General features: G+C 44.9%; 1 protein-coding gene across 1 annotated transcript in view; it reads left to right on the forward strand.

Annotated features, from left to right (window-relative positions):
* The first annotated feature begins 2,647 nt into the window (after positions 1–2,647).
* Positions 2,648–11,584, forward strand: part of LOC102211668 (NACHT, LRR and PYD domains-containing protein 12-like) — a 119,161-nt gene continuing 110,224 nt past the window's right edge. Inside the window, exons 1-2 of the mRNA XM_013907782.1 lie at positions 2,648–2,723; positions 3,311–3,601. Of these exons, the coding sequence (XP_013763236.1) occupies positions 2,648–2,723; positions 3,311–3,601 (367 nt within the window). The remainder of the gene's footprint in view (positions 2,724–3,310; positions 3,602–11,584) is intronic.

Genomic DNA, 11,584 nt, shown 5'->3' on the forward strand with positions numbered 1-11,584 from the left:
CAATGTGGTTTTCGTCCTGGTCGTGGAATATTGGATGAGCTCATTATCTTCTCAAGGATACTTGAGGGATTTTGCCCAACCAATCTACATGTGTTTTGTGGACTTGGAGAAGGCATTCGACCGTGTCCCTTGGAAGTCCCTGTGGAAGGTGCTCCAGGAGGGTGTATGGCCCCATTGCTTTGGGTCATTCAATCCTTACAAAAGTATTGCAAGAGTTTCGTTCCTGGTAGTTGATGGACTCTGCCAGGGCTGCCCTAAATAAAATGTTATTTATATATCACCTTATGAAGCGCCTTGAGGCGACTTTTGTTGTGATTTGGCGCTATATAAATAAAATTGAATTGAATTGAATTGAATTGAATTGAATTTCTAGACAGAATCACAAAGTGCTGCACATACGACAACAAATAATAAAAAGGTAAAACAGCCAATATAAAACAAGCAAAAATTTAACCAAAAAGAGTTTTAAAAGAGTGAGTTTTGAGTTGTTATTTAAAAACCCTTAGTTCTCATCTTAGTCTGTTTAAAGCTGGGCATACACTGTATCATATCTATCTTTGTATCATATCTATCTAATAGACTCCAATTTGTACATGTAAATGGAGAGTCCTCTTCACACACTAAGGTCAATTATAGTGTTCCACAGGGTTCGGTGCCAGGACCTTTAGACTATTAGAAGACATAGCATAAATTTTCACTGCTATGCAGATGACACGCAGCTCTATCTATCCATGAAGCCAGGTAACACACACCAATTGATCAGGCAGCTGTGCAGCAATGTAAATCCAACTATTTTCATGGTTGTTGTGGTCGTGATAATTTTGTGAGGCCACATCGAAAAGGCTTGGATAAGCTTGCCAAAGTTCTACAAGTTGTGCCTCCATCACTTGTGTCCAGATCATGCTGCACTGCCGTGCTGCTCTGTCTTTTTCACCGACGTTTATGTGTTTGCGTGCGTGCAGTGTGAGCGGCTGCGGTGACACCCTCACGAGGGTCGTGAGGATTTCAAAGCGATTAATGATCGGGAGCTGGTCGTGAGCTTTTAATCGCTTCTCGTTACCCCACGTATACTATACAATGCATGACGCACAATGAAGGCTAAAATCAGTCCGGTCACCAAAATGGTAGCACGACTCAAAAATCAGCTCAAAATGGGCCAAAAATCGCACAGTGTAAGCCCAGCATTATAGCAAGTAAGCTCTGATCAGATGACCTCAGGGACCTGCTAGGGACATAGGGCTGTAACAGATCGGAGATGTAGGGTGGTGCCAGTCCATGCAAGGCTCTAAATGTCAAGACAGGAAGCCAGTGTAGCTGAAATAGCAATGGTGTCACATGTGAATACTTGGAGGATTTTGTCAACAGCCTAGCTGCAGCGTTTTGCAAAACCTGCAAATGATCCAGAGAACATAAACAAAGAGTTACAATAGTCTAAGCATGAGGAAATAAATGCATGTATAGTAGGGGTGCAACGATACACAAAATTCACGGTTCGGTTCGGTTCGATACTTTGGTGTCACGGTTCGATATTTTTTTGATACAAAAAATGTTCATGCCTTTTTAATTTGTCATTTATTAAAACTATAAATATATATTTTAACTCAAAAGTACAGTTTTTAAATTTAATGTTGCTGAAACAACAAAATAATAATAAAAAAATATATTTCTGATCGAGAAATCACTCATCTTTGGAAAAGAGAGTTTATTACAGAGAAATGTCTCTTTCCAAAATAAAAGCTATACTATATGCTTCTTCTGCGGTATATTCTCAGCAGCATATTAAACATATCAGGTCCCCATAAGGAGAATCATGTTCTAACGGCTGTCTAAATGACACGGGTAAAGTTTGTAGCATGCGTGCTTGTTGTTTTTGTCTGCTTCCACTTGTCTTTGCACTAGGATGATGTTGGTGTAAATGTGCAGTCATATTCATTGTGTTGCCTCTAGTGCTGTCAGCGTTAATCTCGTTAAAATGACATTAACGCCATAATGCGGCAAATCTCTGTTAACGAGTTACCGCGGATCGCCCCATGCATGGGGCTGGACGGCGTCAACACGTTAACAAGCTAACTGTGCTAATGCACTAGTTCCCACCAATTGAGCATTGCGTGGCACATCCGACATACTGTTTTACTTTTGTCCATGACACGCTTACTATCAGGGTCGTGCTTCACATAAAAACCAAGATAGTTCCAAACGCCAGATCTGAATGAGGATGGGGGAGGTTCATTTTCGGGTAGCGTTGAGGCAGTTGCTATGTTGCAACGAGCTTAGCTTCTGTCTCGCTAGCTTGCGCTGTGCTCAGTGGATCTGCACTCGACAGTGCAGCCTAGGCGGAGTAGTTGAACGCAGATCCACTGAGCTCTCAACACAGACAGCATCGTCAGAAGAAAAGTTGATAAAATAAAATTTTAAAAATTGTATTGTTTGATACATATGCGTACCGAACCGAAAGCACTGTATCGAACGGTTCAATATCGATACGAGTATTATTGCACCCCTAATGTATAGCTATCTCTAGTTCAGGGTGAGATAAAATAGGGCTTAACCTAGCCACAGTGCTTAAACCCACCCCTAACACTGAACCTGATTTACTCTTTTCCTCCACCTCAAAATGTCCTCTTGTGTTTTGTTTTTTACATCAAAGATGGAGACGTGTGAAGCAGAGCAGCAGCTGGACCCAGGTCATGCAGCTACAGCAACTTTGTCAGCTTCATCATCAGGTAGGAGCTTATTAATTTTAGAGGTTTCTTGGATACAAGCATATGAAGTCTGACCTTCTTTTCCATGTTTTATCTCTCAGTATATTTCTGAGGTGGCCAACTGCTGCTGTGAAGCATTCAGTGTTTAACTCTCCTATTACTTGGCAGTTCAAATAAAAATGAAATAAAAACATTAAAGTACATGTTTAATATGAAACTCAAAAAATTGTTGTTGTTGTTTTGAATTTTGGGGTTTCTGACACGTTTGGATAGCTCAACATGTCCCGGGAACATAACAGGAGGGTAAAAAAACCTAGGTCACACATTCATATCCAAACATAGAACTAGAATTACATCCCGTAATCAATTTAACTGCACACCACACCACATATTTTAACTGTAATTATCTAACAAGCTCAGTAACAATTTAAAAAAGAAAGTCACACCGTTTCCATGTGTTAATTCCCAGAAACACACACAGGGGTTATGATTCTCTTCCCTCTGTTAGTCTCACATATATTGTATATGTATGTCTAATGTATCTCTTCTTTGTATGTTGCAACAGGTTAGAATGGATTATTCAATTTGTCTCTTACTTTTTCCTGTAGAGAAGGAGCTTGACAGGATTCGTATGGAATTTTTGAGAAGGGTATCAGAAGAACTCCTTAAACAGCTCCTTGATGCTCTGGCATGCGATGGTGTGTTCAATGATTTGGAGAAAGAATCAGTACTTCAGGAAAACAAACTCAGAGTAGATAAGGCTCGTGACTTGATTGACAAGGTGAAGAAAAAAGGAGACGAAGCCAGCAGGAAAATGATCAGATACCTCCAGACCATGGATCCCACTCTCTCCTCTGCACTGCATCTGTCATTGTCATTCGATCCAACTGCTCAGCAAGGTGAGCTCTCAGATTTTTTTTATGATGGTTTAATTGCAGGGTGGCTGGTCTCTCCCTTAGAGATAGGGTGAGGAGTTCAGCCATCTAGGAGGAGCTCAGAGTAGAACCGCTGTTCTGAAAGCAGCATCACGATCCAAGGAAGGTCTTATTAGTATAGGAGTGAACCCAGGCCAAAATAATAAACAAAACCAATTAAGTCCTGCCAGAGAAAACTAACTAAACCCTAAGAACGAAACAAAATAAACAAAATGACAATAACTATCCTTTGCTTCCTAGCGCAGAAACGGAAGAAAAACAGTTCAAAAGAAAAGGCGGCTCACCCCTTCAGCTTTTACCTATGCAGGCATAAGCACTGAGTTTATACACACAAGTGGCAGCTCTCACAGAGCACGTTTAGACATATACAAAGCAACACAAGAATATGGAAACAAAGGCCAGGTCCGTGTCTCCTATCAAAACTGCTTTCTCTCGCACTCGTCGATTTTCTCTTTCTCCAGGCAGCTGACAGAGCGGCTTTTTGAACCCAGTCACGTGCCCCATAGTCCAATCAGCAGCTAACAGCTCTTCATTAGAGGAAGGACCTGCAGAGATTCTTAAAGTAAAGGGACACAGCAAAGCAACTCACACAGACGTCTTATTGCCACAGGCCGTAACAACCCCCTTCCCAAAATCAAAACGTCTCCTTTGTAGATGTTTTGATACATTCTAATACATTCTCTGTACCCTATTTATGGCGAATTTCCAGGTTGAAATCTTGCATCAAGAAAGACCATCTTATAAGTCTTTGGTTCGAGTTCTGCATTCACATTAGGAACACCAGGGGGATTGTGGTCAGTATAAACGATCACAGGGGAGGGGCTGGAACCGACATACAACTCAAGATGCTGCAACGCGAACAGCAGGGAATGGGCCTCTTTTTCAATCGTCCTATACCTTTGCTGATGGACATTGAATTTTGTTTGAGAAATAGCTGATTGGGTGAGCCACACCATGTTAATCTTCCTATAACAATATAGCACCTTCTTTGGCACTGGCATCTACCTCTAATTTAAAAGATCGTGCAATATCAGGGGCAGCCAACACTGGCACACTGCAAAGGAGAGTTTTAACAGCATACTCTGACATGCAGAGGACCCTACAAAAGGTTTTAACACACTAGGGAGGCTAGTGAGGGGTGCGACCACTTCCACAAAATTTCGATAGAAACCCCGGTAGCAGCCCATCATGCCAAGAAAACGGTGGAGCCCATGCCTATTACGAGGGGCAGGAAAATCTAGTATGGCCTGGATTTTCACCAAAATAAGACCCACGTGCCCCTGACCTACATGCTTCCTTAGATACGTCACAGTGGCTTTGCCAAACTAACACTTGGCGAGACTGAGGAATGCCCTTTCCAAGCGATGGAACATATCAGTAAGTGTTTCCATATGCTCTGACCAGGTGTCTGAATAGATGACAATATAATCCAAATGCACTTCACAATTGCGAACGCTTCCCAGCACAATATTCATAAGGCATTGGAATGTGGCGGGGGAGTTGCACAACCCGAAAGGCATGACAGTGTACTGAAGAAAATGGTCAGGAGTAACAAAAGCAGAGCTGTCGCCCGCACGTAATGTTAGAGGAACTTGCCAATAGCCCTTCAACAAGTCAAGCTTAGTAACAAACTTTGCAGAACCGACCCTATCGACATAATCTTCCATTCTGGGAAGAGGATAGGAGTCAGGTTTGGTCACGCTGTTCACCTTCTGAAAATCCATACAAAACCGCTAGGTTTTATCCGCTTTAGGCACTAGGAGGCATGGTCACTCAGACCCAGGACCCTGACATAACCCAACACATTTTCTTTCGGAGCATCTGTGTTGGACACAAACTTCTCCTTGAGTAGTCGCAACAGGCCACGTACTGTGTGACCAAACAGCAGCTCAGCAGGGCTAATCCTAGCGACTCCTGCACGCTTTCCCTTACCGCTAAAAAAGAAGCGGCAACCCCTCATCATTCCTTTCCAGACTCAAGGCAAAACTTCAGTATCATAGATTTTAATGTCTGGTGAAAACGTTCGCCTGCTCCTTGTGACTTTGGATGATATGCAGTAGACTTATGATGTATAATAGCAAGTGGTCAGAAAACTTGAGCAAAAATCTCAGACATGAAATTAGAGCCTTGGTCCGTTTGGGCAGATTTCGGCAACCCAAAACGGTTTTGTTTTAGGAAGTGGACCAACACATTCGATGAGGATTTGCTCGAACGGTTCCCCTAAAACTGGAATAGGGTGTAACGAGCGGGTGGAATGGTTTGGTTAGGCTTACCGCTAATTAGACAGGTGTGACAAGAATGACAATACTTAGCAACATCAGTCTTAAATTCTGGCCAAAAGAAATGTTGCAGAATGAGGTGGTAGGTTTTCCTAATACCTAAATGTCTAGAAAAGTTGTCATGGGCAAGACTAAGAACTTTGTGTCTATACTGTTGAGGCACCAGAACCTGTTTGGACACATTCCAGCCTAGATCACCAGATGCAGGCCGATATCATGTACGCATTAACACATCATTCTCAACACAATAAACACAAGGGTACTGGTCACTAGAGTTGGCAGCTGAAAAACAACCCACGAAAGTCATGTCACTGTGGTGTGCCAAAACAAAATCCTTTTTGTTAACTTCCAGAGGCAGTTGAGAGGTCTGTGATGGGCTAGTAGACAGCATTGTCTCAGACTCGCCACAGGTTTTAGATTCAGCTCACCACCAGCACAGAGAAAAGAATCAGACAAATCAACGTTTCCAGACTTGCGCTTGTGTACGAGAGTTACAGCACAAGCAGGAAAAAGAGAGCATGAGCACTCAGCACCAGGGTCAGATAACGAAGCATCAGCCACAGGATTCTCAGTCACTCTCAGAGTAGAAAACACTTTCCTCTTCGCTAAGTCATTCCCCAGAATCATCACATCTCTGGGTACTGGCAAACAATCCCGCACCCAAACCATTACTGAACCAGAAACGAGCGGAGATTCAAGAATCACACTATGTAGTGGCACTCACAAAACATCCATTTTAACTCCTCAGACAAGAGCATCCGAATCACAGAAAGAGTCATCAGTAAAAGGTAAAATACCCCTCAGTGGCCTGTGCGGCTCCAGTGTCATGCAAAATCATGATCGGCAACCAATCCTCCACTTTTCCGATCAATGAAGCAAAGCATACTCATGGCGCGCCGTCGAGAGTGCTGCATGATGAGTTAAAACAAATTAATCGGCGAGGAAAGCAGGTGGTAGGATTCTAATTCCTACCACGGTGATGTTAAATTAGGGTGTGTGATGTATGCGACCCACACACTCACACACACACACACACACACACACATTGTTTTTGCTCACGATAGAGTGTTTTTTATTTATCATAATAATGCACCGTGACAGCTTGTTCCGGTCCAGCCAGCCTCCCGCTCGACTCTGCCGTCACTATATAGACACACAGAAGGAAGACACTCATGACACAATCGCCACCACCTGTGGCTCACCTGCCTCCCGGTACCACCCCCTGAGCTCACCGCTCCACCCCTCCCCTGCAGCTACGCCAGGGACCACACCTCCGCCACAAACCCCCACCGCCCAACTGAGGCCGGGGAGCCGTCCGGCCGAACCTACTCCCCCCCCCCCCCTCCCTGCGAGCGGGAGAGGAAATCAGGCACAGCCATCTGCGCCCCCGACCTTGGGACCACCTTGAAGTTAAAGGGCTGTAAAGCCAGATACCACCGGGTGATCCGGGCGTTGGCATCCTTCATGCGGTGGAGGCATGGTCTGAGCATAGGGTGAATGAGCACCCCAGGAGATAATAGTGAAGGGAGTCGACCACCCACCAGATAACCAAGCACTCTTTCTCCACAGTGCTGTACCACCTCTCCCGCTCGGACTGTGGATGCACCTTCCCGCCTCCCAAGTGGTACCCCAAATACTGAACATCCCTCTGTCCAATCGCACACTTCTTCGGGTTGGCTGTCAGCCCCGCTTGCCTCAGGGACTCCAGAACTGCGGCCACCCGCTGCACATGCTCCGCCCAGGTGTCGCTGTGGATGATCACGTCATCCAAGTAGGCGGCAGCATACGCAGCGTGCAGACCCAGCACCCAGTCCACGGAGGCGTGACGAACTGGTACAAACTATATGGAGTGGAGAAGGCCGTTTTCTCCTTGGACTCTGCAGACAAGGGAATCTGCCAGTAGCCCTTGGTTAAATCCCGTGTCGTGAAAAAATGGGCCGTGCCTAACCAGTCCAGGAGCTTGGGATAAGCATCAAACTGTGACACCTCATTCACTTTGCGATAGTCGACACAGAACCGTATACACCCATCCTTCCTTACCACGAGAGCAATGGGGCTACACCAGGCTGTGCGACTCTTCTATTACTCCCATCTTCAGCATTTCAGCCAATTCCCTCTGAATGATTTGCCTTTTGTGTTCAGGGAGCCTGTAGGGCCGTGAACTCGCCATCACGCCAGGCTGCGTTTCAAAATGATGCTCAATGAGAGACGTTCGGCCGGGCAGGAGGGAGAACACATCCGCAAAGCGCTGTTGCAACGTGGCAACATTCCGCTCTCTGAGTCTGTGTAAGATGGTCATCACAATGCAGGGTGGCGGGAATGACAGAATTTGGCACCTCCGGCCCCAACTCATCTCTCTCCTTAACCAGGCTCACCAGAGAAGCAGATTCAGCCTCCCTCCATGCTTTAAGGAGGTTGAGGTGATAAATCTGCGTGGCCCCTCCCCTGTCCGACCGTGCGACCTCATAGTCAACGTCTCCCACTCGCCGTGTGACCACAAAGGGTCGCCATTTGGCGAGTAACTTTGAGCTAGAAGAAGGGAGTATTACAAGCACTTTGTCTCCCGGTGAAAATTGCCTGAGTCTAGCTCCTCTCTCTGTTATACAGGCACTGCTGACGCTGCTGAGCCTGGAGCAAATTCCCCTGTGATAACCTCCCCAAAGTGTGGAGTTTCGCTCTCAGGTCCAACACATACTGAATCTCGTTTTTTGTGGGGCTTGGACCATCCTCCCAGTTTTCTTTAATTAGGTCGAGCACCCCACGTGGCTTCCTGCTGAACAGCAGTTCAAAGGGAGAAAATCCTGTGGAGGCCTGGGGCACCTTCGCACTGCAAATAACAGAGGGTCTAACCAACGATCCCAATTGCATTCATCCTCGTGGAATGATAAAATTATTTGAACATTACCTAATAAGACTGATTCAGGACTAGGGATGGGTACCAGTATCCGGTGCCATTATGGCACCAGTTCTGATGTAAACGGTAGTAACCAGACCAAAAAGCAGTGCACATTTCGGTGCTTTATTTCGGCGCTGTTTTTTTCCTGAGATGTCATACACTTTAGATTCTAGCCAATCATTTTACCTTTGCAAGGATAGTAGGCGGGCCCAGGTACGTACGTTCTTTTAGAGCAGAGCTACAGATTAAAAATGCCCAAGGTGAAGCGGTCAAAAGTCTGGCTGTACTTCACAGCAAAAGATGCAAACTCAGCAGCCTGCAACAAGTGCTTTAAGCTGCTACTGTGCAAAGGAGGTAACACCTTGAATCTGATGAAACACCTGGCAATGCATAGCGTTTTTTTTAAAGCCGAGAAATGCACCGTATTTGATAGCTTGCTGCGAGACCTCACACCGTGCACATCTACTGCGGGTGGGTTGCCTGTTATCGGACCCGGAGTTAGCAACATCCCCCAAAAACACGAAGAGTAGAGTCCTGGCCCCTAGCCCTGCCAGTGTAGCAGAAATGATAACGGATGATGTTGGCAGCAGTAGCCGTTCTTCTCTGCATGAGTAGCTTAATGTTGTTCATGTGTAGTTTACGTTGAGTAGGCTAACCACGTTATTAAATTAATGCATGTAAGGTGAACTAGCAAACACCATCGTAGTTACATGCGGCTGTCTTCTTGTTTGATGGCAGATACTCCCTTCACCCTGGCCAAAAGGCTAAAATGACCAAAGAAGAAGTGGGAAACAGCTAAACATGAGAGGTTTTTGGACAAAGTTTGTCTTTTTTCCATTGATTAAGCACTGCTTCCAGCCAAGAGTGATACCATATATGCCCTATAGCTGCAGAAAAGACTAACATTGTTATCTTTTTACAAAAATACAGCTGAACATGAGAGGTTTTTGGACCAATTTTGTGTTCTCCATTCTTTAAGCACCGGTTCGAGCACCGGTTCGAGCACCGTTTAAGCACCGGTACCTTTTCAAAAGTACCGGTTTGGTACTGGTATCGGATAAAACCTAAACGATACCCATCCCTATTCAGGACAGATAATTAGTTATTTTAAACTTTCCTAGCAGTCCTTCACAAACAGGGAACAGTCTGTCTATTCTCTCCATCTGTCAGCTGCTGCTGGCCCTTCCTCCTCCTCTTCCTCACACACTGCTGAGTTTATCCTGGTGGATCATCAGGGGTGCAAAGCCTCACAGATGATGTGCAGCAGTGGGTCCCTCAGTCTGTCCTCACTCTGGACACTTGCAGTTGTCACACATGGAAATCAAATCTGTGATAAGCTGCAGGATTCAAACACAAGTGTAACTTATAAATACATGTTCATACTTTTATTACACAATCAGAGAGAAAGAAACAGAGAGCGAGTGCAGGACAGACAGACGGGTGACAGGCTCAGGTGTACACACTGCTACAAAACAGCACAAGAGAAGGAGGATTTAGTGTTTGTGTTATTACGAGTGCTAAACAAGAAGGGTTCCCAGATGGTACAGTGGACACATGTGTGACTCCTGTGATTAAAGCATCTTTCTTTCAGCTTAACGAGTGAACCGTCAGCTCGTTCAAACACACGTTTGAACCGAGCAGATGCAGCAATATAACATAGCCACCATTAACAGTGCAGTGAATCCTGCTTGTGCAGTGATATTCAGGACTGCAAACCGAGCAGCATCACTGACTTTCAGCTTGTTGTGTTTGTGGATATATGACTGACTTTAATTATCCATAAAATCATCACATTCCCTGTAAGATTAAAGTCAGCTATTGCATTATTATATTTTAAAGGCTTTAAAACCAAGTAAACGCTGAAAGTACAAACATCGCTAATGGTAAATAACTTTGCCGACATGTGGCCAACAGTAATGTTTTAATGTTCCTCATTATTAAACATTTTCACATAAATGAGTGACATAATATTCAGTACTTACTTTTAACAGTTAACTCTTCGGCCGCTCCGCTTCTGCTGTCTGCGGCAAAATTATCCACACCGACTGCCTCGCTGTGAATTGTGGGATATGTTAGGCCACGAAGTCTACACCGCCACAGCCTTAAAATTCAGGGAAATTAAGGACACATTTGAGGGCTGCATTTCGAGCAGCCTTTGAATTGGGACAGCCTTCGTCGTGTCGCTGTGATGTAATCGGCCTTAAAATGCAGCCTTTAAGGCTGCAGACCCTGAATTGGGATACAGCCCATGTGATTGGTGACTGGGGTATTTAATGATTTTCCCAGCCCTTTTCATGGGGGACAACAGGATTTCAAGTGTGCTAGGACCAGCCGCTCTAAGCACTTTGTAATGATGGTGGTGAGGGCTACTAGGCGGTGGTAGCTGAGGCAAGATGGGTTGGAGTTTTTGCGGTATCAGGATGATGGAGGTGGAGTTGAAGCAGGCCGGTACCACAGCATGGGCCAAGGACAGGTTGAATATGTCTGTCAGCTCCCCAGAACACACTCTAAGTACACGCCCAGGGATGCCATCAGGACCTGCAGCCGTGGTAAATGGTAAATGGTAAATGGACTGATTCTTATATAGCGCTTTTCTACTTTCTACTCTCTTTTCTACTCTCCCGGAGTACTCAAAGCAAGTATACATATACATAGAATAGAATTCAACTTTATTGTCATTGCACATGCACAGGTACAGGGCAACGAAATGCAGTTTGCATCCATCCAGAAGTGCTTTAGTGATATAGATGTATTACAATATATATTAGCAAT

This window comes from Pundamilia nyererei, unplaced genomic scaffold (genome assembly GCF_000239375.1).
Source record: "Pundamilia nyererei isolate P.nyererei 1_Seehausen unplaced genomic scaffold, PunNye1.0 scaffold00521, whole genome shotgun sequence".
In the NCBI taxonomy this organism is placed as follows: Eukaryota; Metazoa; Chordata; class Actinopteri; order Cichliformes; family Cichlidae; genus Pundamilia; species Pundamilia nyererei.